We start from the raw sequence: 26,171 nt of genomic DNA on the forward strand, positions 1-26,171 counted from the left end.
GGGCGAGAGAATTCCTCTTCTTGTGACTGTGAGGCTTGGAGCGGGGGGAGTGTCTTTATATCTTCAATAATACATAAGAGAAGTAGCCAGCGAGTGAAACTGAATCCTTGCCATGTTTGTTGCAACAGGAGGTTAATCACAAGCTCTGGCAACTTTTAAAAGGGGTGGTTTCGTTCTGTGGTGTCCGTAGTAAATGTGAGCTGCTAGGAGGGTCTGGTCAGCTGTTTGCTAAGAGGATCAAAGGCGACTACGGCTTCCCCTCTGTGTGAAGCTGAGCAAGCGCCCGAACGCTATTTTTGGTTGTGTCCTGTGCCTTGCTTGAAGGAGATTTTTTTAATGTTTATGTCCTCCTTGTGAATGGGGGTGTGATGCCCGTGCTGTGAGGCGAACGGTGTTTGTGTGGCTTGTCGCTGAGAAGGAGAAGGTCCTGGGTGCTTTGCCCTGTGTCGGTTGCTTCGCACCTAGCGTTTCGGTGGCGTTGCCTGTTACATCTGGCAAACCGCTTTTTCAGTGGGCTCTGAGAGCATTCGAGGATATTCCTGCGAGAAGGTCTGGTGATGGGTGTAACTTCACGCCTTTTAGGCATTGTGATCCACTAGCTTAAACAAGAAGAAAGTCACACTGTGACAAAGCAGTGATGCTCTTGCTGGCACGTGACGAGGAGGGAGATGTCCCTTGACGTAGAAGGGATCGTCTGTTGACATTCTTCTGTCTCGCCCGGTTACAAGTAGATTATCCCTGCTGAAATTATGCAACCGCGCAGACAGGCAGACTTCAGGAATTCCAAATACTTCAACGTGTCGAGTGCCGACTTCTGAATTAAATGCTGCGGTTGCAGAGCGCGTTCGCAGTCTGTCGCTCGAAATATGACATCAGTCTGGGAATCGCGTGTGGCTGAAAAGGGGCAGCAGCTTAATTGCTTGTTGCTTTGGAGAAAGCTGTCGTGTAAGATAGCAGGAACAAAACTGGGTGGGAAATGTGCCTCTACCTGTAACAGCGTTTCGATATGGAAGTAGGTGGTTAGCATTTCAGCAGTGACAAACAGAAAAGAAAATACTGAAAACGCTGATTTACGTGAGACGTTGAACCGCCTCACTCTTTGTGGCTGCTGCTGTGCCTCAAAAGATGCAGTTTCTCGCATATAGATCTAATTAAATAGTTGTGTACTTATTGCTGAGTAAACATGGGAGTCCATTACTCTTAACTTGCCTTGGAGATGAAATTGATTCCTCTAATGGTTTCACTGGATGAAAACAAATGTCTGGTACTGCTTTGGACAAGGTGCCTAAATGAAATGGTGGTGGTAGGAAGCGAACTGGAAACCTGATAAAATGGCATTGGCGCGTACGGATGGGGAGAGAGGAGTTGTAAAGGCTCGGCGTTTCATTTAATTCTTACATTCCGTTTAATCAAGTTAAGGAAGTGACTTTAGCTGTGCATTATTTGTAGATAGCATGTTTTTAATACACTCCAATTTAGAGCTGGGGAAATAATTATTTCACGTGAGCAGGTTTATCGGAGTAGGTGAGAGATGGGATAATAAGGACTGCAAGATGCGCGTGGAGCTCAGCATGTGGCCGGTGACAGCGGCCAGAAGTAAATCGTTGGGGGAAAGCGGGAGAGCGTACACGGAGAGCGCGGTAATCACCGCTCCGCGCGTCTGCCGCCGGTGACGGGTTTGGAGGAGGCCCCAGCCAGAGGGTGTGTGCTGACAGTCACGTTTAGGTCGTGTTGGACCCGTCGCCTGTGGATTTGCCCGGACCTTTTGAACAGTTTGTACCCGTAGCTTCTACCGTGCGATGAATCCCACAGTGTGTGCAAGAATAATTCCTGGGTTTGGGGTTTTTTTTTGTTTGTTTTAAACCCGATGAATGGTAATCTCATGGAATGCTTCCTAGTTTCTGTAGTATGAGAAAGAAGAAAGAATCTTTTTCCAATCAGCACCTCGTTTGCAGTTTTATAGATCTCTGTGTTCTCAGTTTCCTCTCTTTGGGGTTTTCTTTTCTTTTCCAAGCTGTGTTGTCCCAGTCTATTTAGTACATCTGTTTGCGGAGGCTGTTGTTATACATTACTTTTTTTTGAGCTCTGCTGTATTGTTTTGGGGTGATCTGACCACATTTATTTGCTTGCTTTACAGAAGAAGGCTGAACAAAGGCAGTTTTTTTCAGAGCATTAAGAGAGACTTTCTAGTGAAGGGACACTTTGTAGCTGACATGTGATTACACATAGTAAAATGTTCATAGTGTTATGTTTTATATTCAGAAGTACAAATGAACATAGTAATTGTAGTTACAGATACTGGAGAAGATCTTAACTTGTAAATCTAGCTATAGATGGTAGTTGATATGGCATTTTGTATTTGGATATTACCAAGAGTGCTTTGTGGAAAAAGCTGCAGTTATGGTGGGTACTTGACAGAGTTAAGTCTTTCGGAAGGTTTTGGAAGCGTGAAGATGCCATGTCTTGCGGAGACTCGAGAGCCCGAGAAATCACTGGTGGGTTTGGCAATAACTGGTGGGTTAAGGGGCAACTTGGTCTCGCGTTAGGGGCAGGTGTGTACAGAGTGTTGGAGCTCTGCACATCTGACAGTTTCTGCAGTTCTCTTTCAGCATGTTGGGTTTTTTTAAGTGGATAAATGCCCCTGTTAGGAAAGACCTACTTCAGGATTTTTCTGTGAAATGTTAGTAAAGATGCTAAAGGCTTAACCCCCCACCCCGCCCCCAACTTTCCCTATTCCCAGCATGAACCATGGATGTGGTTCCGCAGGTCCAGGTTTGGCCATACAAGGAAAGAAAGTTAGAAAGCCTGCGTAGTTGGTGCTCACCTGATAAAGTGATTTGTGGATAAATGCAAGGATTTTCAGTTCTCAGGGCCAAGAAGAACTCCTTTTAGGCATTGAAGTTTATCTGCATAAATGAGTCATTAGGAAAATAAAGGGTACGCACAGTGCTAAAAGGCTGATGACACAACCGCATTCCTGCCTTGCTTCGACACGTTCAGGATTCTTTACAGGCGCTTCCGTTCAAAAGGTGGCTGCTTGTTTATGTGTCTGTGACACCTTGACTAGCTGGCCGCGGTCCACGCTGTCTGGATTAGCGATGCCTTTTCGCCTCTGCAGATTGGGCGCGACGTGTGACTTCGCCTTGATCTCTCCCCTTTGCTCTTTACACAGGTTTTTCCGCGGTGGTGCTTGTCAGCGCGGGCTTCCAGCACTTCGGGCGTTAATGGGGCTAGAGTGCTTCAGGGAGATTTAAGATTTGCATTGGACTTCAGAAGAGTTCATTTAATGTAGCTAACGTGGATTGCAGTAAGGTGCAACACTTCCTTGCTAATCTGAAATAAAAGTGAGAGAAGGAAAGCTGTCACTTTTTCTAATAAACCTGAATACTTCAAACAACAAACTGGTTGACAGGTAAGCTTTGTGCCGAACTAGTAAAAACCAGCAACGAGCCAACTTTGGCTGTCACAAACCTAGCGATTGTGATATGCAGTCACAGGCATTTGTTTCTGTAAAATCAGGAGACAGATTTGTCATTTCCAAGCGACAATAATTGAAGCCTCGCGTGTGGTAAGGTGGGAGGCACAGCCCGGGGGTGATGGCGGAGAGGAGGGATTCTTCAGCCGCCGAAGTTTGGTGGTGGTTGGCAGCTCTCGGGGGCGTAACGCACCCAGTTAGGCACTGGTTTAGTCTTGGAGGAAATGAAGAAAGAACTTCTTTTCCAAGAGTGGTTTTCACCATGCCATCAGTTACAGTGTTCTCTGAAATTGACCCTCTTCTGTCTGAAAACACGAGGCATGTGCCCTCTTCTCTCTTCAAAGACGTGTGGTAGGACCTGACCCTGTTCTGTAAATAGGTGTACACATGTGTGAAGAAAAACACATGGGTTTTCTTGTTGTTTGATGGTTGGTTTTTTTTTTTTCCTCCTCTTCACTCTTTCATGGATCTGATGCGGTAGTGCTACCAAGAAAATCTTGAACCATATTGGAATATTTTGGTACAGAGATACAAAAACCATGCCATTTTTCTTGACGTTCCTTTCACGTGATACCACCAAAAAGGGCTTAGAGATTTTTGCCTTTGCTACTGATTTGGCAGGCTGGCTTCAATAGTCTTTTTGATGTGTATTTTTCATAAATGTTGGTACACTTGTAGAGCTGCTGAAAGTGAAGGCTGAAATGCTATGGCTAGCTGTGGTAAAACAAGAAAAAATAGCTTTCTGGAGTTAAACTAGAAAGTTTCTGCCACATGACAAATAAAAGTACTTCATGGGTATTTTTTGGCAATTTGCAGTACTTGGAAGAATTGAATGTTCAATGTCTGTGAGTGTTGGGTTTTTTTGTTTAGTTTTGTGTTGTTCGTTTGTACTGCTGTTAAAGACCAAAGGCTTTAAAACAGAAGCCTCACTTTTTATTACACAGAGTGCGAAACGCTGGTGTAATGGCTTTTGTACACTGAGAAATCTGGGAAAAATTTGGCCTGACTTTGCACGGGGCGAAAGTGTAAAGAAGGTGTTAAGATCTCATAAAAATTATGCATGAACGCTGTCATGGAAAGAGTGGTTGAATTTGAATGCGTGCCTCAGGGATGCACCACATCAGTCCATTCAGTGTAATCTGATTACGTTCTGTGGTGCTTGCCTACCTGAGGATATGAAGAGAACTGTGAATTCACTTGTTGCTTTTATTCTAGTTAAAAAAAAAAAAGGCAAGCAGAGGTTTGCTGGTATGTTAATGGCACAGGCATCTCTAGCGTGCCCTTTCGGGGCAAACCACTGTTAAACTAGCAGTGTAGTAGTTTGGTCGTGTGCTTTTTTGGAGAACTGGTGAAAACCAGAAATTGCACGGCAGTGAATCCGTTGTGAAATATCTCGATAGTTTCTATCTAGAGAAGTTTGCACATTATTTTTTATTATGAGAAGTAATGTAACTCTGTATAGAACAAGACCTTTTAACAGTTACTGCTCGTACTGTTAAATGAGCCTCAGTTTTAAGTACTCTCAGAAAATTTGCTTTTATGTGTTATATGGAACACTAATGTGAGATTCCTACAATGAAAAGTTCAAAGTGCTGGAGGCTGGGGAAAGTGGCATTTATCTAGTTTGCTTATTCAACCATGTGAAAGCTATATTAGGCACGTAAAGTTTATACTTGGTGCTGCAGCTTCAAAAAGGCAAGAAGTTCAATCTGGGTCCTTTGAAGCAGTGAACGGTAACTTTCTCTTCTCCGAAGGAGTGACTTCAAGTGATCACACCAAAACTTAAAAATCTCTCTCATGGTTAGGGAAAACAAGACTTGGGGGGGGTGGGGTGTGGAAATACGAGCTATGAAAATGTGTGGAGTTTCTTGCATGTTGTTAGGCATAGAGTAGCCAGAATATTGTACCTGACTGCGCTCCTGAAGCTCTTTGCACGTTCCACACCAGAATGGAGTGAAGTTACTGTTTTAAATTCTCCCCAGAAAAATCTTATTTAAGAGTTCAGTTGTTGTGTGAAACGTGGAATTTGCTGGAGCCAGTGAACCTCAGTTATGTAGAAAGGCGCAGAGTCTTTTAAGAAAATGACGTCTCTCGTCTTCATGTATCTGTAAATGGTTTCAAGAAGCATCTTGTCTTCTGGCTGTTGCGTAAAAGCAGTCAGTGGCGTCAGATCGACAATTTACATAGGGCACGCACTACTGTACGGCCCTGAGAAGTGTGATCTCTTCTTTTAATTGGATGCTGAGATTAAGAGCTGTCTTGCTGATCAGTGCACTTAATGTATGCCCTATCAGTTCGAGCTAGTACATGTTTCTAGCTGAAACGTCATCTGGTTAAGTCAGATGCTCCGAAGAGATCTAAGCGTAGTTTACTTCACAGATGCATTAAGGAGGAGCTGCACAGAGGAGAAAAACACACCAAAAAACCCCACTTGAGGATCTTTCAGGATGTTAAAGTAGATATGAACAAATACCTGACAAAAAATGAGGTATTAAATGAGTCTGGTTGTTCTGTGGGCCTTACAGTTAGCTGTTCAGTTTGATTTAATAGTGTGGAGATCTTTTAGTCACTTTTAACTAATTAGCTTCCAGATTATAGATCAAGTCTGTTACTAGCTCCCTGGTATATAATGTCGAGGTTTTAATTTCAAACTGTTGGATTTCCCCTGAGTTTCATTGTGTTCCTGGGGCTCCAGTTCTCCGCCATGTGTTTTTATGCGTCGTGCTGCCGATACATCTTAACCTTTTCATGAGGCTTTTTTGAGCCAGTGTCTCTACGGAAACACTCGGAGATCATTGCTAAAACAAGTCCTGATGGCACTTCACCGGCAAATTCTTTAACCTGTGATTTCCAGTACGCGAATGACTTCTTTTCAGCCGGCTCCTTAGCTGCAGGTTGTCTATTCATCGCTTTGTTTTCACTAATGACTCTATATGTCATGTTATTCAAACATTTTAATGAAGTTCTCATCGTATGTGGCATTCCTCTTTTTCTGAAAAAATACATTATCAGTTGGATGTACTTCAGCTTCAGTAAACGCAGGTGCTGTCCCATTTTCTGTTCATTTCCTTATTCTTGGTTCTACTTTTGTTCAGGTGGTTTTTATTTAGCCAGATTTCTGCAGTTGTGTACAAACACCTGTAATGATGTACCTTTGAGAGATGAAGACTTCTCTATATTTGCAAATAATCAGAGCTTCTGCATTATAATATTTGAGAAATGAAATTAACACAGTGTCAGTGGGGCCAAGCTTTCTGGCAGGTGTGTACCACAAACTGAGACAAACTTTGAGCAGTCCTGCCTCCTCTCCTGGTACGCTAGCACCTTTTCCTTGAGAATTAAAATATCTGTTTGCATGTTCGTAATCACAGCAGTGTCTAATGGAAGCATTTTCAGATTGACTTCTAATGAAAGGAGTGGTAACGTGTTTCACACACCTACAACGTGATCTTTAATCTTCAAGTTTTATCTAGACTACGAGTTGTAGCTATGCTTTAATCTTCTCGCTGTATTAATCCAGCGCACTCAGTGCTTACGTACAGGGCTCTCCATGGTCTGTCAGTGGTTCCCAAGCTTTTTTTGCTTACAAGCTGTTGTCAGCTCTCAGCTTCTCCCGTCAGTCAGAGGGGTCTGCTGTTGGCCATGGCCATTTACAGTGCTGTGCAGACTACTTTTCACTGCCCAGAAGCCAAGGAGACTATTTAGCAGGCTAAATTTTACTGTGTATGACTTGAATCCCAGCTCTGTGATGCTTCCACAGTTAATAATTTCCCGATTTATCTGTGTATTGGTTATCTGCTATGGAGCTGCCTCATGACAGCTGTGAGCTGGTCAGCTGCAGAGACCAAAACTCTCATTTGTCTCTCACAAGTGGTGTGCAGTTCCTGCAACAGCAATTAAAAAGAAAGGTTTGCAGTAGGATTAAGTTCTCGTGCCAATTTGAGATCAGTCAGAAGAAAGTCTTGCAGGCCGGCCGCTTCCTGTGGGCCATATATACAGGATGATAAGGGACAAGAATAAATCTAGAAGTGTCACTTTCACGAGGAAATGACAAGCCAGAGCTGCACGAGAGTCTGCTGCAAGGATGTGGCTGCTGGTGAAGTTAGTGAGCGCGGCCTTGGCATCTGTAATCTATTGTGGTCAGGCAGATGACTTCTTAATTCTGCCAGATGCAGGGCTTGGAAGAGCTCTTTTCTGACTTCCAGGACGTGCTTGGGGCTTTCCAACAGATACAGCCTGCAAAGGAGACGCTGGAAGATGTCGGCCCAGATTGGTAAGTTCCGTGCCTTGTTCTGTTCCGTCACTGGGAAGTTTTTGGAGGTTTTTGGAGGCACTGTTATCGACAGATCCAGCTTGGTTTGGGTGCGCGCATTCCCATGCCCTCTGCTCGGTGCTGGGCTCTGACGTCGGCTCCTCTCTGGCTGTGATACTTCTTCCTATCAGCCCGCACCTAAGCTCTCTTTATTGAGTATCTCCTGCCACGCTGTCAGAACACGGCTGCTGAGTGTTTACATCTGACTTCTTCATTTCCATGCGAATGACTAATCGGGAAAACAAAACAAAAATTCCTAAGACACGTTGCGCTTCACATTGTGTGGAAACAGCGTCTCCTGAAAACTAGTGACGGTTTAACTAACGGTTGACAGCTTTTTCTTTGTTATGATCTCGTGGTACAAGAACTACAGCACTGTGATATGTTTTATGTTGGTTTTAATGTTCTGAAATAAAAGTAGTAGATGTGTTCCCCTCTTTTCCATTACGATAGATGTTGCTTTTTTCACATATCCAGCAAACATCCTGCTTTTACGTGCTGAGGCAATCTCGTAGCGTGAGGAAGACTCTGGCCTTCTTGGTCTGGAATCTGCGCGCTTTTTACTTAGAGCTTTATAGTTTAGAACCAGTACAGCCGAGATGTTTAGAACTAAGCAAATCTTTATGATGTATTCTTGGTCTGTGTTGCTTGAACAGCAGATATTGTGCTGTTTGTGTTCAATATCCGTGGTGTTAAAAAAAAAAGAAATCTGCAAAACCGAGGAGGAGATAGAAGAGCATGCTAAGGTACTGCCCGTCTTTTGGCCAACAAAGCTGCAGTCAGGTAACAGGAACGTGTGGAAGTGTGTCGGAAAAACAGTGCCTTTCCCTGTCCTGCCTCGCAGCGGAGATTGGGCGGGATGTTGCTGCCAGGGTCTCTAACAAGATACTTTGGCTTCTCTCGCAGGCCCCTTCAGCTCTGCTCAGATCAGCTCTGAGTCCAGACAGCCGCGCTAAGTGGACGTGTTTCTCGCCCCGCGTGCCGGGAGGGCGGTGGCAGTTGAGGGACGGGGCTGCTGGAGTTTTCAGAGTGCTGCCCAGGAGCGCGCTCTGTTCAGCCGGAGCTGTGGAACCGCCTTCAAGGTGATGAACGAGCGTGAGAGAACGGCTGTGGTGAGCAGGCCGTGGGCTCCTCATGAGAAAAGCTCAGGAGAGAGCTGAGAAATTTTGTAACTGTTTTTAGGAATTTGCACAGAAATGGGAGCTCTTTCGTTGGCCTCGTGCCTGGTGCCTATCAGTTTCCTCACCACTGAGTAAACCACGTGTGGCAGCATGTGGAGAGCTCGAGTTCGGTGCATTAAGCAGCAGCGTTGGTTTCTGACCAAAGCTTACACCTTGATGCTATTAATAGTTAAAACTGAAAGCCGGAATAGGTGAATCTTTTGCTGTCTTTTGTGTGGGAATACATTTCAATAAGTTAATTAGATTAACTTGTTTAAACAAAACACCCAAACAAAAGAAAAATGCAACAATTAAGGCACAGTTGCCAACAGCAGTACCTGGGTCTTGAAAGAGAAGTTGCAGGGGAGGTAAGTGGCTGGGAGCCACGGCGTCTTGAAGAGGAGGGCTATCAGCTCCCCCTAAGTTCCACACTCAGCTGAAGCTCCAGCGTGCAGACTGGTTTGAGATAGTCCTCATTCTGCTCTGAGGGGAAAGAAGTCGGTTGTGACTGCGAAGACTACACCCTGAACTTTCCCATAAAATGTATGTGTAAATGTTTTCTAATTTTATCCTTTCAGAACTATTCTGTTGCAGCTGACCTACCATCTCAATTTACAATAAAACCATTTTGTGGAATAAATTGCTGGTTTTGGCACCCCACTACTTGTCTCAATGCTTTTACCAGCTCTGAGAATTAAACTGCTCCTCCCAGATTTGAGTCATGCAAATCCACTTTTCCATCATCCGAGATCTGAGTCGTTCTTTTCCTATCCACATTAAAGATTAATGTTTTCAATAGCAATGATAGTGTGAGTCAGTGCTGTAACTGCGAGCTAGGACTTTGCCGTGCCCTCACACATCATCTTTCTTCTCGTGGCACGTTACTGTTAAAAGCTTTTGCTTTCTATTATTGTAGGGTTTAATTCTGGGGAAACTTAAGACACGTGTAAGGAATATGAAACAGGAGGATGACACTCTGTGCCTTGTTCCTGAGTAATTATGAGAACTACCGTGTGCTGTCACACCTGTTGCTGTTTCCTGTGCTGTAGAGGTTTACCTTGGTTGATCCCAAGCAAGTAAAGTTATCGTGGATGCTGTCGCAGCTCAGGGTTTCCAGACGTACAGATTGTTTTCAGCAATTTTTTGTGAAGCGTTGCAGCCTCGGTGCATCGGCTTTGTAAACCTCAGCTCTTAGAGAGCTCGTGAGGAACTTAGCTAGATGCTTATCAATTTATTTAAGATTGGAGAGGGGAGCTTATTGCCACAAAGCAATTTCCACAAGGGTTAAACAGTTAGAGGCCTGGGTGCATAGAATTCATCTTTCATCTGACGATTATGTAGGCTATTTCCGCACACCTGGATCAGTTAGCATTGTTTCTGGGCACTTACACATGTGAACCAAAGCTGCTTAGTGACTGTGTTTTCATCTGCCCCTCTGAAGCTCCATTCTGGTTCTGAAATACTGCCTGCCACCCCTCTGCAGCAGCTTCTGGTTTAGGAAGATGGTGTTTTGGAAAGCCTCTTTGCCAGGAATTTTTCCGAGGAGGAGGTGGCTGCTTGTGAAGCGGTTTGCCACTGCAGCATCTGTGGAAAGTGCTCTTTCAAAAAAAAAAAAAGAAAAAAAATTAAGTGGTGAACATAGATACAAGCTTGTGTGTGAGTACAAAGAAGCTAACACATGCTTTTTACGGATGGTAGATGGAGTCAATGGCCTCCAAAGCTCTGCCACGTGAACTTGTCAGAAGTGGTGTTCCAAACCCCCCATTTTTACAAAATAAACGGCCTTATCTTATCAAATACGATGCTTCTGGAGTACATAGGAAAAGCACAACACACTCTTTTATATGCCTTCTGCTGTGAAAGGGGCTATTACTGCTAACAATAAATAGATGGATTGTAGTCTTTCAAGTCTTCAGCTTGCCAGGTGAAATTGCTCTGCCATTAACGCTCCCAAGCGGAGTTCTCCAGAGTTACTTACCTTGCAGTTTTTTCCTCGATAGACAGAGGTCTTCACACAGGACTGTCCAACCTGCAGCTCGAGAGCCCTGTCCGGGAACAAAAGTCCCCTACAAACAAACTCCTTGAAACAGAAAATGCCTGGAAACTGTCCTCTTCGGTGAAGCTGGGAGGAAAGGGATGCGGGAGCCATTTCAGCGTCTGGGGGCGGTTCTGTGGCAGTGGTTTGGAGAATAAAAATCTGCTTCCCGAACCCAGAGACCGAGGACCGGCTCGGCCCCGTTACTGAATGCTCTGCTGTTTTTTGCGGGGTGTAGTAACACCTCAGCCTCCGTTTATAGACTGCTCCTCAGCATCTGTTTAACGGTGTTTGTGAAGTAGCTAACTTAACACTGGCTCCTTTGTGCGTGTGGAGTTTGAAGTGTTCTGTCCCAGAGGAAACTGAAGTTCTGAAACACCGCGTGCTTCTCTGGATGCTTCATTTCCCTGGCCCAATCACCCACTGCAGCTAAAGGTTACAGGTTTGCATTCCGCAGATTCCAGTACGCCGAAGTGAATACTGCACATTGACGTAATTTTGAGCACAGAAACCTCCTGTTTGCCTTCTCTTTTTCACACACCGTCAGGCTTGGCAGCGGTGGGCTGGGTTCAAACGAGGTTTGCCGACCTGACTTAAAATACGGTTTTAAACGAAGTGTAGAAAGCGCTGTCGATTCGTTTAAGATGAGAACAGCTTGGAAGCTCCAGCCAGCAGTTTTGTCAAGCGAAGCGGGGCAGGATTTGTAGTGGGAGATGGTACCTTTTATTAGGCCAGCTGCTGTTGGGGGAAACAGATGCGTGTTTAGATACACAAGCGTTTCAAGTCTGAAACAGAAATGGCAATCTTGAAGTGAAGTACACACTAAAAGCAGTTGTTCTAATTCAATGATGAACTTAATTATATTATCTGGTTAGTTTGAGGGAGCAAGGGGTGCTGGTGCCTACGTAGCACAGTGAGATGCTGACAGAGATAAAGTGGGTTTTTGTTCCTCTGTCTCAGAGCAGCTGGTTATTATCTGCTGAAGGAATAATACGAGATGAGGTGTGTTGTTGAAGTTACGTTATCTTACGAATATTTCTGCTAAGGGTGTAGCCGTATGTCATTTGTAGCTCAGCCATTTGAGGACTTTCCAGGTCACACGTTTGTCCCCTCACAAGAGTTTTCTGTGCCTGGGCTGCTGCCGCGGTTCATGGGATGGTGCGGTAACCAGCACCCAAGGAGCGGTCTGGGTTATTTCCATAAAGATACCTTTAGTGTTCTGATTTACACCATGGCCTCCTGCTTGAATGAACTGAAGAGTGGGTGAGCACAAGGCTGGGAATTTCCTAAGCATTTTGGACGCTAAAACCAACGTGGAATTTACATATCTGAAGTCTGTTAGTTTTAGTATTCAGAAAAGTTAGTGTTTTCACGGTGGCCACGGGTCAGGACACAGAGGTTAAAGGTGGGATGGTAGTTTTGTGGTGTTAAACTTACTCACTTCTGTTGTAAAATGATGTAGGTAAGCGAGAAACTGAGCGCGAACAGCTCTGTGAGTTTGATTCGCTGACTCTTCCAAAGGAAAAAACAAGATTATTATAGGCACCATGTTTCAAAACCAGTGATTTGAGCCATAACATTAGCCAGGAGGTGCACAAGAAGCTAACTTTTGGCTGCATGGAAGCAGGCAGGTCACATAAACAGTAGTTTTCAAATCTGCTATATTTCCATTCACACTTTCACATGTTTACTGTTTCTAAACAGAAACTTGACATGTGTTTAATCGTTGTCCCAAAACAGTGTAAGTGAATTGGTAACTGTTGCTAAAACTTGATTTTCAGTAGCCTTGAAACAGTAAGAATGAGCTAAGTTGCTTTAAACTACAGGTCAGGTCTATGTTAATGCTTGTAGGATTAAAAAAATAAAACCACTGATTTTCAAATGAATTGCACGAAGTCTTTGGTAGCATTGACCTTCAGACTGCTTTTGGCTGATAGTGGAGAAAATTCTCCTCGCCCTGGAGGTCTTGAAGTGCTCGCATTGGAATTCTCACCTTGTCCAGGGGTCCGTGCTGTGCCAAGGTGGTGAATCCCCGCACGTTTCCAGTGTGGGAATGCACAGAGAAACCGTGCTCCGGAACGGTGAGTGCCTGCGGCAGAGTTAAACACAGCTCTGCTGCGGGCTGAAGCGTCCCGCTGAGAATATTTCTAAAACTTCTGAAGGTGTCTTTCAATTTCACCGTGTTTCTCTCGAACTTTGAAATACCCTAATGTATTGTGGGCCGGGGCGTGAGCGTGTAGGTGGGGATTGTGGGGAGGACGAGCCCTGCCGCCGGCAGCTGGGAAGGAAAAGCAAGCCACCATTTCTTCTCTACCAACCCCAGTCCCTGCTTGGAGAATCACCGATGGTTTGTGGCTCCAGGATGAAGAACAACTTTTCCAGCTCCAACCCACTTACTACTTACCGTACCTTGATCTCCCCACCCCAAACACTCCCAAGCTACCCTTTATATTTAGTTTTAGTTTATGGTTCTTTAATCGCTCCCGAATGTAGCCCCCTGTACCTTATGGTCTTAGCAACTGCTGTCATGGACCCTCTAATAATCAGCAATAAGACATGACAAAATATCTTTTTGAAATGATGATCCAGAGCTGTTAGGCTTGAGGTGAAGTTGTGGGGTTGCAGCCCTTTATGCTCTCTTTTGTCACCGTGACTTAGTGCGGCTATAAAAATGCCCAATGCCACTAAAAGATCAGCAAAGAGAATGGAACCATTTAATAACCTGGCTGAGCTTTAGTGTGCTCATCTTTTCACGTGGCAAATATTTTCATATTGTTTAAATTACCTCCTAAAAACATTTGACGTTTTTACGACCTCGTTAACTGTAAAGAACTGATATTGTTCCCCCTCCTCAGCCCAGCCCTTTGGATTTTTCTGAAAACAGCACGCGTCTGCTTACGCCCTCTGTCCGCCCTGCAGCCTGGGCAGGAGCCACTTGTTTGAATGGTGGTGTCCGTGCGATGAGGGGGAAGGTCCTTTTACAGAAGCGACTTAATGGAGCAATATCCCACATTTATAGCAGGCACGCTGCTCCTGTAATGAATTTAAATCAATTTATTGCACATCACTGGCTTCCGCCGTTTTACTTCAAATTCTGTAACCAGATCAAGGTCAAGGAAGCGAAAGATGAAAGGAGAAGGGGAAGGGAAGCCAGAAGAGGGGAGAGGCGGGCAGGAAGGGGGAAGCAGGACAGGGAATGGTTCGGAGCGGGGTGGCCGAATAGAGCGCTCGCACTTCAGAGACTGGAGGGGTGAGCGTTACTCGTCCAGGGGAACAAAGAAGGAAAATGGGTTAGTTTTCTGGGCATATAAGAAATGGGAGTATTTCTTTCTTAGATTTTTCTCCTTGTTTATAATGGTGTATTGGTACTATTTCTAAACACCAGATATACTGTTGATCGTCCTCGCAAATGTATTATTCCTTTTGTAGCCGGTTGCTGAACAGGAGTCCCTCTGGACTTCTGATGGGCCGAGGAATTGCTGCTGCGACTGGGAGTTCAGGAGGAGGGGTGTCCCAAGGCCGTTTTAGAAAACGCTGTTACAGGATTTTACTGTAGTGTTTTGGTCTGCGATCAATTAAATATGCCTTTCATTTGGTTCGTGCTGGAGAACAAACAGTCTGGATCTTCAGATGCCTCTTGAGGTCGATATGTTTTCTTTCACTGAAGGGAGTGTTTTGCTTGTGCTGAACTTCTTCCTCTGCAGTTGTGTGAAATTTCATTTTAAACCCAAATGGCCCTCGTAGTTTCACTCAGACTTGATATGTATCGCTAAGTGTTAGTTAATCTGTTCTCTCGAATAGATATTTTTCCTCTGTCTGAAAGGGTTTGCAGTATCAGAAGTGAAATCACGGGAACAAGAAGCAGCCAAGTGTAAATGTCTGTAGAACAAGGTGGGCTCTGGCAGCTGCCATATAAATGTGTGCTAAGACTGGCGAGATTTGTGGTAAGTTGTTCCAGACTTGCAGTGCTCCTTGTATCTGCTGCGAAGCTCCATGTGAGCCATTTGCACGCGCGGTATGTTTTTGCGTACGTGTAAGGGAAAGGAGAAGGATGATGTGAAGAAGCTGGCTGACTCCAGGAAATAATCAGATCCAATTATGTTGTTGATGTTTAGCCACCAACTTTATCGAGGTGGTATTTCTGTATCATGTTAGTTGTGTGAGTCGTGGAACACAGGAGACTTTTCATGGAGCCTTGGGAGGGGGCTTAAGAGGGTGAAACATGGTGGCTTATGCTTGCTTTACAGTGAAATAATTGGAGGAAACCCAGGAACTGGTTTTCCTTGTTCGGAGATGCTCCACTCTCTGTAGGTAGAGACAGCCTTGGTGGGCACAGAAGTTCTGCAGGGGCAGAGGATGTCTTTCCCCTGCGTGTTGCAGAGGGAGCGAGCCGTGGCTCAGCTCCGTCCTCTTCAAATGAGAGGCCTTCAGTTTTCAGATGCTGCTGCAGCCTGAAGACTTGCAGACAGCGTGGGGCGTACGGTCCTTGCGCAAACACGTGCGTTTGCTCCCACACGTAGGAGAGAACTGGTCCCCAAGAAGGCAGGTTTGTGTTTTTCAGAAGAAAGAAGTTGCCCTCCTCGTATAATTTATCATGTGTATAAAATCAATTTGTGTGTGTTTGATTTAAACTTAAACTTTCCTTTGAGGTTTATAATCCGTTGTGTTTTTGAAGGAATTTTCAATGACTTTTCATCCTAGTCCAAAACCATTTATTGAAAGCAGCTTTAGGCAATCACTACCTGCACTACAGCAGGAAAGCCAGAGCTATTGGCAACTGTTATTTTATGTTTACTAGCTTGAACTCTGCCCTCTGAAAATTCGTGCTGTAGTTTCTCTGCAGCTTTTCTGGTATTAAATACCTTCTCTGGGAGATTTGCTTGCTCCTGCACACTTGTAAGTGGACCCAAGCTAATGTCTTTTCCACTTAAAAGAAACGTTTGACAAAGCCTGTCAGGTTTAAGAACCATGAGCAATAGTTTCTTGAGCCCAGAAAATAAAAATACAGGTTCCTTACACAGATGATAGTTTCAAAAGTGTTTTCTTTTTTATTATTACAGACATTTGCTTTTCTGTAAACGGTGCTTGGAATTTGTTTTGAGTGGGCAGTAGCAGAAATGTGGAAGATGATATCAGTAATAGATTGCAAGTAATTTGATCTGCGTTTTTGAAAATTACGCCTAGGTAATTGCATTTCTGTAGAGTTAGTCCATTGCACAGTCTGGATCCTAGGAAAATCTACCCTAGAGAATTCGACTGAATTTTCTTCACGCAGTCTTACGGTCATGAAGCCACTTAATTTTTGCTTTCCATATGAAAATGACAGTTTTCCTCTTTGTTTTAGGGTACCTGTGATCTCTCGTATGTGGAAAGAACGCTAGCAGCAAGGTGAAAAAATGGGTGTTAAAACATTCACTCATAATTCCCCTGCTCACAGTCAGGAGATGCTGGGAAAGCTGAACATGCTCCGCAACGACGGACACTTCTGTGATATCACCATCCGCGTCCAGGACAAAATCTTCAGGGCGCACAAGGTGGTTTTGGCAGCCTGCAGCGACTTCTTCCGTTCCAAACTCGTCGGCCAAGCAGAAGACGAGAGCAAGAGCGTGTTAGACCTGCACCACGTGACGGTGACTGGCTTTATACCTCTGCTGGAATACGCTTACACGGCAACACTATCCATTAACACAGAAAACATTATTGATGTGTTGGCTGCAGCCAGCTACATGCAGATGTTCAGCGTTGCTAGCACGTGCTCAGAATTCATGAAGTCCAGCATTTTATGGAATACGCCCAACAGCCAGCAAGAGAAGGTGCTGGATGCGGGACAGGAGAACAGCGCAAACTGCAATTTTACTTCTCGAGACGGCAGCCTTTCTCCGGTTTCTTCCGAGTGCAGTGTGGTGGAAAGAACCATTCCTGTCTGCCGAGAGTCGCGAAGAAAGCGCAAGAGCTACATAGTCATGTCTCCCGAGAGCCCCCTTAAGTGTAACACGCAAACAAGTTCCCCCCAAGTGCTGAACCCTTCCACTTCTTACCCGGAGTCCCGAAATCAGCCCGTGGACTCGTCCTTAGCTTTTCCTTGGACTTTTCCTTTTGGAATCGATCGAAGGCTTCAGTCCGAGAAGGTGAAGCAGGCGGAGAACTCTAGGACTTTGGAAATGCCTGGGCCCTCGGAGTCCAACAGAAGAATTGCAGATTACGTGACTTGTGAGAGCACAAAAGCCAGTTCTCCCCTTGTGATTGAAGAGGACGTGCGCGTCAAAGTGGAAAGGTTAAGCGATGAGGAGGTTCACGAGGAAGTATCGCAGCCCGTCAGCGCATCCCAGAGCTCCCTGAGCGATCAACAGACAGTCCCAGGAAGCGAGCAAGTGCAGGAAGATCTCCTGATCAGCCCACAGTCTTCCTCTATAGGTACGACCATTTCTGGGGTTAGATACATGTATGGACAGGTCTGTGTGCACGTGTGATTTTACTGGAGGAAGTCTGCCTCGTGTTTTTTCACGATTTGCTTTTGTGAAAATGCAGTTTGTTCCCTTTTTCATGAAATGTTACATATAAACCCCTGGTGGGGGGACGGGACTTGGAGCTCTTTAAATAACTTTGCAGAAAACAGCTGGGAAAGGTAAGCCTGTTGATAGACCTCCTTATCCAGAAGAGACAGATAACCCCTCTTTACCTCTGGTTTCTTGGCTGGGGAAAATAATTCTGTTTCCAGTAGTGTCAAGAGGCATGATCTCAGCCGAGCTGCAACACCAAATCCAAAAGGCTTGTGTCTGTAGCCACAGAGGGGTAGAATGGTACTCTGCATCAGACATAAAATCTTGTTTAATCATGACAGAGAGCCTTTGTAAGAAGATTTGCAAAATAAGTGGTGGAACACTGTCGTCTTAATGCCCCAGACGAAAACAAAACCACACAGTCATAATATTGAGAATCTTTCCATTTCTGTGGGATTTGGTTCTCAAGTTGCTTTTTCGAATACTGCCAGTTGCTGAGAGAAAGCTTTTTTCCATGAAAGACAATTTGAAGCCGGTTTTGGGTTCTTCTCACAGGCTGTTGTTTATTAATAGCTAATACTTAAAGGTTACTGTAACAATCCTTTTTTTCCTCTCTGCGCAGAATGCATTGAATGGCTTTTAGTAAGTCAGAAGACAGAGGTTTTGCAGTATTTCTGGTTTAATTACCAAATTTTTGCCCAAGTCAGCTATTTTGCTTTCATTTAAGTGGCTTGACCTGCACTCAGTAGAGTTTGTTTACTGAAAGATTTTTAATAAAGCCAGTTTTGTTTGAAGACCAGAAGAATGGCAATTGTACTGGTCTGCTTCATTCAAATAATGTATACATGAAAGGCTGCTCCAGTTAGTTAAATAAATAAACTACCACAAAGTAAATAAACATAGCTTAGTAGCCTGCATTATTTGTTGTGTTTGGTCAGCGTAACACTGTGCTTTCTCTGAAGAAAGTGATCAGTCTGACCATTCCAGGGTTGCAATATATCATCGGTGTTGTTGAACTACTCCAGTAATACTCACTAAAAAGAAACGAAAACCTTTTCCACTTATCCCATCCTTCAAGACTTTACGTTGTTGCTTTTGTTTGGCGGTTTGTGTAGCTCATGTGTGTTGATATTTAGATCGGTAATGCTTTTTCCAAATGAAAGTGTTTTATTTACTGGAGACAAGGCTGTTTACCTTTTCTGAGAAGCAGACTTAGTATCAGTTTAAGTATAAATCTTTAAATGCAGTTTGCCAAAATAGCGTATAGATTAAAAACTGAAAGAAACAATTTGTTTGCTGGGTAGTCTCCAGGAAAAGTGGTCCTGTTCAGGAACAGGTTTAGTTTGACTCAGTTTTTAACTCATTGTGGCAAGAACTTCGGAAAGGCCTTGCCGGTGCCGTGTGACAAGAGATGCAAATTATTTCATCAATATAAATGTACTACCAGAGACAAAAAGGAACAAGTAGAAATAATTAGGGAAAGTTAAAAATAGTGTATCAGGTGAAAGGAGGGCGTTTTACCAACTATAAATGTCATACCCAAGCAGCTTAATAGAACCAGCTGGGTGTAAACTCTGGGTTACAGATGAGTAGCAGACGATCTACAGAAGTTTTCAAAGGACGTCTCTTGGAGTGAAAAATATCAGAAAAATTGCGTGCTCAAAAGTGGCTTGAATGAGCTGGGACACGAGAACGTGAGACTAAGACTCAATAGCAGAGAGAGAGGTGCTGCTGAATGCTATAAAATCTCCTTTTCTAAGAGAGTCTTTGTGCTAAACAAAAAATACCTTGAAGCATACGCCAGTAGCCAGGCACCTTACTGAATTCTGCTCTCGCTTTAGCCAGTTCCCTGAAGTGATTTCTGTCGACAGGTGACTTTGCACATCCGCCTTCAAAAGCTGTCTGTTCGGAAGCCACGTGGTGTTTTGGGGAAAGTTTTCCATTCTCTATTTCCCGTTCTAGGTTTTGTACCACTGAGGTCATGTACTGACCGTTTGTACGGCATGGGGCAGAGGAGCTTCGGCTTCAGTGATTATAATGTTTAAAGTTCAGTGTCTCTTATTGAGGATATTAGTACAGTGTGTTCTGCCTTAAAATGGCTATGGAGAGAAAAAAAAAAATGTGCTATCCCCAAAACTTCAAAGTACAGATCTGTTCCTTGTCCTTGAATATGTTTGGATTAGTATTTAGTGGTCTTTGCTTAACATTAATAACTGTCCTTGCCGTAGTTTCTGTTCAGATTTTGCTATGAAGAGAAACAGTGCTCTCAGGTTTTAGCACAGTTTACATGTACCTGATGTATGAGAAGGCACACTGTGTAGCCAGAAAGCACTTCTTGCCTCCCAAAGATGTATTTCTTCATGCAGTAATATAAGAACAGTAAATAGAGGCAGCAATATATGGTAAAGTAGAGCTTTCTCTTCCCTGAACGTGTTTTCCTCGTATAATTGCATATATTTATCTCAGTGTTTTATAGCTCGTTTATAAAAGCATTCCTGCCTCTCTTTCTGATATTGCAAAAAGCTCTTACTCACTCTTTGGGCAATTTCAAGAGTGGTTCGTTTGCAATTTACTACTTTTGGAACCACTTTATAATATGGAAGGAGACGTGAAGCAGGGCCTTGATAAATAAGTCATTATGGTTACAACAACAGCGATGTCTGAGAAGATGTTTTCATAACTCATTAACACTGTTTCCATTTGAGAGGTGAAGGCATAAAATTAAACCTAAGAGCAATTTGGCTGATTTTTCAGTAGACTTTTGGGTAAGTATTTCATGAGAAAGAAGTACAAATCCAAACGAGATTGACTTTCGGAAATGTATGGATTGCATAGTTGCTGAATTTCCCAGACACATTTTGTCAGCTTGTAAAAAAATGAAAAATTTTGATTCTACTAGTGTTATTTTGAAACTGCTGGAGATGCAAGTTTCCTCCCGTCACTGGCCCCGTAACATGAATTTTTCACGTCAGTAAGTTTTTGTAGAACACACTGTCCTTTATAGGGACAGCTTTTTTTGGAGACCGTGCTCTCGTTCTTTTTGACAAAACGAGCACATTTGCTGCTTCTCTTTCCGTGTCTTTGTTCCTTGACTTTGGTTTTCCATTTTGTCTGACACTTGTCGTTGTAGCCTTAATGATACTGGGTTTTCCTCGTGTGCTTTAGAGAAGAAATTTGGCGGAGCTCAGTGATTCATTTTTGTCATCTCTATAAGGAGGTGATAAGGAGAAAAGGAGGAGTGCGAGGAGATGCAGTCTGCTCTCCGCGCTCAGCGTAAAGGGGGAACAAAACATGGTTTATCTAAACGGTCACAGGTAACCAAACCAGAGGAGTTTTTTTTATCAAGGTGTGGGTACCAGTTCTTAGAACTGTTTTATTGCCATACTGCCAACTTCCCTCACTGTTACGGTCACATCAGGCCAAAATAAGGTTTCTTAATGCGCCTAAACAAGGACTGAACACCAAAATCCAAGTGGTGAGGGGGGAGGCCCATCTGAGCGAGTCAGACACATGGGGTGAATGAAGTCGTCGCTGTGCTTTGGTGCTGCATCTACCTTAGATTCTGTTTCCGAAGCCCGCTTGAGCTACATTTGCTTGAATGCTGGTGTGCTGAACAAAGCTCCAGAACGGTTTTGTGCATACACTTCTCTTACAAACAGATGTTTGGTCTCTTTTGTGTTGCGTTTCTGATTTCTGAGAGGACTCTTCCTGTCTCAGCATCTTACCAATACATGAAGGCATTATCACTGAATATATATATATATAAAAATATATATATATGGAAGATTTGGAACACAAAAGCATTGTAGTGTAGCAGGATGGAATGCTTTATTGCTCAAGAAGTCTTGAAAGTTGATGAAATGGTCCCTTTAGGTGAAGGTAACATTTCTGCTTTACAGTGCTAGTACTGGGTGTGTTTTGAAAACTCTGTATTTAACATAGATTCTTTCCATTTTCTAGGTGTGCCAAATATTTGCCCTTTATTGAGTTGTCCATTTACCAGATAATCTGTGCAGAGGAGAAGTTGAGCTGGAACACGTCGCTTCTGGGTTTTCTGAATGATTTTCCCAATACAATTTTAGTATCTTATCACCCAGGAAGCCGTGTCTCTCAGCGATAAGGGAAAGCAAGCTTTATGTGTATTTACCTACCCCCCCCAACCCTTTTTGAACACTTATTTGCATTAAATTGCCCTTTTTTCTTTGCCTAGGCTCAATAGATGAGGGGGTTACGGAGGGATTACCCACACTCCAAAGTACCTCTGGCACTAACGCTCATGCAGATGATGATGATCGGTATGTACCAATGCGGTGTGCAAACTGTGCTGCAGCAAGTGCTGTAATTAACCTACCCGGCCTTAATCCCAGAGTGCTTAGTTGTTCGTACATCTCCTTCTGTGTCTTGATCAAAGTACAATCAGTGCCTGAAGGATCAGATGCTTCAGAAGAATGCAGGTGATGAAAGTCAGAATTTGCTTACTTGTTGCTTCTCATTTCCTGTCTTATTTCCAGGCAACACTGGTGAGGAGAGATATTCATGTTTTTGCTGTGTCTTCATCGCTGCTCTTTTATTAATAATTAAAAAAACACCTTTACTGTGAAACAGGCGTGGTAGTTGCACGCATGCTAAAGCTGACGTAAAGCAACAAAATAAAACCAAGTACCTACTCTTGGCTTCACCAGGCTTTGCTATTGCCATAAACCACAGAGCAGGCAGGGCAGCCTCAAATCCTGTCTCCCAGACGTTCGGCGTGTAGCTTCTTACCAAGGTGCTGGGTGTCATTTACTGTAAATATTTAGCAGTCTTTTGCTGTGCTGAGTAATTTATTAAGGGAATCCCCTATAAGGGCAGACTGGCAGAGAGGGCAGAGCTAAAATGGGTCTGTTTGGCTGAAGATGTATCGTTCCGTTAGAGCCAAGCAACGCACCTGCAAGTGGTGTACGAGGGTACCCACCACTGGTATGACTTTTATTTCTTTGCCTTTGTGGCATGTGTCAAGTATGGCTATTCCCTTTCTAAGCCAAAATGTGAAAGTAGTGGCAAAGCTAGCTTTTGCATAGTGTTTTGTTAGATGAGTGGGTCTGAGGAAGAGGTGTGAACCTTTGGGAGTTGTTCCAGAAACTGTGTCAAGCGAAACTCCCTATAGAGATAAGTACCAAGAGCTGCGTTTTCATAGCTCTCAAAATCTTCCCTACCATTTCCGTCTGAAACCTGTCCCATTGTAGGATTAAATCTGAAGGGAAAATAACTGCCTAGATAAGATTTTGTATATGACAGAGAAGATTTTATCTCTCTGCTAACAAACCTCAGTATAAAAATAATACCCAGCGCTCGGGGTTTGAATTGATGGTTGCATTCGAACTAAGCCAGGTTTTTAAAGCTGTAATTCTAAAGTCGAGTGGCATACGTATTTTCAGCGATGGATTATTTCAGAAATTTCCTGTAAAATTGCAGAGCTTCAGCACAAGCTGCATAGGAAACTGAAAATATATAAAATCCTTGTAACGCACTGGAAGTTCCCACTAAAAGATCTTTTCCGTGCAGGGAAGGAAAGAATATTTGCCTGAGTTTATGCCCGTTTGAAAATAATTAGTCTCGGAGTAACAGAAACATCAGCTAAATGAAGTAGGATTTGCACATTGTTTATATAAACAATAAGGGAACTAATAGTTACGGGCATTTGTGAAAACTTTAGAGTCCAGAACTAAAATTTTCTACGAAGTGATGTATTTTATAAATTCAAATGGAAGTGCTGAGGCTGTACTTGTTCCATGAATCAGTTAAATGCGTACAATGGTGCTTCCAAGTCCTAGGAAGTTTTCTTTCCCATGCGTGCCTGTATGTGCCTGTCAGGGTGGGACAGTGCGTTCTGATACGCTGTGACAGCCCTTCAAGCTTTTAAAGACTTTCAAGACTTTTAAATTCCCATTTCAAGGACAGGATGGGCACGTCAGCAAATAAAGACGGCCTGTCATTCACTGTGCAGCAATTGGGCACACGGTTCTGGGTGCGTAAAAGGAGATAATAGAGAATTCTGAATAAAATCAAACATTTAGCTCGGGCTGAATCAAATAAAAATAGGATCAATAAATCATACAGATAGAGAAAATTTCCCTCACAGTTTGTTTGGTATTTTCTTTAATACGCCTTTACTTGAAGTCCACGTGGTACATTGCTTTATTAGCAGAGATTCTCAATATGCCAAAGTCAGTTGTGAGTAGACAATGCAAATTTATATTAAAAAAGTGTGTATTTATTACATTTCTATTCATAAAATAGAGCAAAAGACTGTTCTATCTAAAGGTCTTTCAGTATGACATCCTTATCACTGTGGAAAGAATCATAAATATTTCAGAATTTAGTGTATCTTATCTCTTGAGTTTCAGTGTGGAATAATTAACACAATTCATTGATCCTCCTCCATAATCAGTGTTTCACAAACAGCAGGTCACGTGTGATTGTTGTCAGCTTACTAGGCAGAAAGGAATCTGTTAAGTATTAAAACTACTGTTTCACAGTGAAGTCTGCCATATTCTTTCTCTGATATTTCATGTTTGGATAGCAATACACTTTTCTAACATAGATCTGTAATTTAGCCGTGGCTGGTTGAACAGTTGGTCTCTGTATCAGTTCATGGCTGCATTTAAAAAGGAGTTGCAAAGGCTCAATTAGAAAAGATCTCTCTGATCCAGTACAATGAGAACCTCCACTTTTCTAAAATAATTGTTATTTACAAATAGAGAACATTTCTAGGCTCGCTGAGCATTTTGGCGTTCACATTTGTGAGAGTTTAGTTCTGCATAGTTAAATATGTATATAATGTCTTGGTGGAAAGAAGAAAAAAATGCAAGCAGAATATTTTAGCATTACAGTGAAAACATTTTAAACCTATCACTTTATCTAGCTGTTACAGAAATGCTCTGCGATGTTAGACAAATCTCAACTGTTAAATGCCACATTTATCACAAATTGCAAGTCATGAAAAATTGAGTGTAAAGAAGCAGGGAAGAGAAGGAGCGGTTGTATTTCAAATGTGATTTCTCCATTGTGCTAAGGTCCACAGTTGTGTCACCAATAGGTATTTCAGCCTGCTTGCAGTGGAAGGGTGGAGAAGGACATGCCAGTCACTGGTAGCTGGAGAGCCTCGTGATTCTCGTTTCATCTGCTTTAACCAGCCTTTCTCATCATGGAGCTTTTATCTAGGAAAAAAACAAACTTCATTTTAAATTCCTCCTAGGGAAACAGTCCCTGTAGCACTTCTCCTTCCTGTTTCAGTTGCAGAGAAGCTGGCACCAGTGCAGGCTGTGAGGATGAGCTAGCCTGAGAAAGCTGAAAACAAAAGGAGAGCTGCGGCTCCTGATTCCTGCCCTCGTTTGAGTGTTCCCCTAGAAAGCTCTAGGACCACGATGCACTTCTGCCTCCTCACCATCCCCTAGCACAGACATGAGGGAGGAAGGACCTAGGAAGTGTGTTGCAAGAAGGTGAAGTTCTCTATAAAGCAAGTTAAATGCTGTCACAAAAAACCCAAGGTGTAATTATTGTTTGAGCACACCGCATGCATTTTTCTGCTTGTGCATCCAAGAGCAGGAGTTCTTGCTGCCCGGCCAGCCACCCCTTTAGCACCCCTGCGTCGCAGCTGTCACTGCTGCTGCACGGAGCTGTGAAGATTTTCATTGTGAGTTCTCCAGCCAGCGGAGCGCAGGGAAGGGCTTTGTGCCTTAGCCAGGCTGCGTCAGGTGCCAGCTGAGGGGCAGGGTGCCCATCCTGGGCCCAGGTCAGTGTGGCTGTGTGGTTATTAGGCTGTTACAGCAGCTGGACTTCTATGCCTTGTGCTTCTTCAGCAATGTCATTCTGGTTTTTTTGATTTTTTTATCTTTTTTTGGGGTAGCAGACCTGTCTGTTATTCTGCGTTGGTGGAGTTTTCCTTGGTGAAGTGGAAAGCGTGGGGTCATCCCAACTCCAGAGACAAAAATCAAAGTAGAGTGAAATCAGTTCTTTGTCTAGTGCTCTGCTCACAAAGAGGAACAGGAGTGCCAGAGCTTGTCAGAAATTTGGTTAGACAAATCAGAACCTATGTTTAAAAATACCCTCATTTGTTTCCAGCGCGTTTGCTGAGCCATCAGTTGGCTTTTTGAGACCCGTAAGTGGCAGTGAACTACGTTCTGCCAGGCCCAGGGTATGAGCTGGTAACTTCCCTCTTGCAAATAGTCCCTTTGGCAAAGAGCCACAGGTCTGTCGGCATCTAGCTTTTCCACAGCGCTCTAGGACCCTGCTGTGTATAAAGAGAAGTGAAGGACAATAAAACTTCTTCCTTAGAGCAAATATTATTCCAGTTCCATGTGAGACCAGAAGTCCTCATGGGTTTTACAGGCTGATTGGTACCAAACTCCTCCAGGAAACTCTCTTACCTTGTGTATATCGAAAGATGCCTGGTGCTCTCTCTCTCCGGATAGATTTTACAACTGGAACTTGTGCCACTGAGACCCATTATTGTGCTCAGAAGTCAGATACCCAGTTCTCACAGTTGCATTGACATCCATTTCCAGAGCAGATAATGACAATTAAGGTATTGATTTTAAAGAGATGATCCTAGTTCTTGTCCTCCCGTGCTGGTCCGGTCTGTGGATTTTTGTACCATATGTAGGAAGATGTATTTGTGCAAAGTGGACGTTTCATTCCTGTGAGCGTT

At 43.5% G+C, this 26,171-nt stretch overlaps 1 protein-coding gene across 5 annotated transcripts in view; it reads left to right on the forward strand.

The window, feature by feature from the left end:
- The window catches only part of ZBTB44 (zinc finger and BTB domain containing 44), a 42,493-nt gene that overhangs the window by 4,073 nt on the left and 12,249 nt on the right, over positions 1-26,171 (forward strand). For all 5 annotated transcript variants that reach the window (XR_012766119.1, XM_075442396.1, XM_075442394.1 and 2 more), the window contains exons 2-3: positions 16,327-17,396; positions 21,693-21,777. Coding sequence is in view for 4 of the 5 variants with exons in the window: in XM_075442396.1 (XP_075298511.1) it covers positions 16,379-17,396; positions 21,693-21,777 (1,103 nt within the window). In the remaining variant the exon portion in view is untranslated. The remainder of the gene's footprint in view (positions 1-16,326; positions 17,397-21,692; positions 21,778-26,171) is intronic.

The sequence above is a fragment of the Opisthocomus hoazin genome, chromosome 24 (genome assembly GCF_030867145.1).
Source record: "Opisthocomus hoazin isolate bOpiHoa1 chromosome 24, bOpiHoa1.hap1, whole genome shotgun sequence".
NCBI classification, from domain to species: Eukaryota; Metazoa; Chordata; class Aves; order Opisthocomiformes; family Opisthocomidae; genus Opisthocomus; species Opisthocomus hoazin.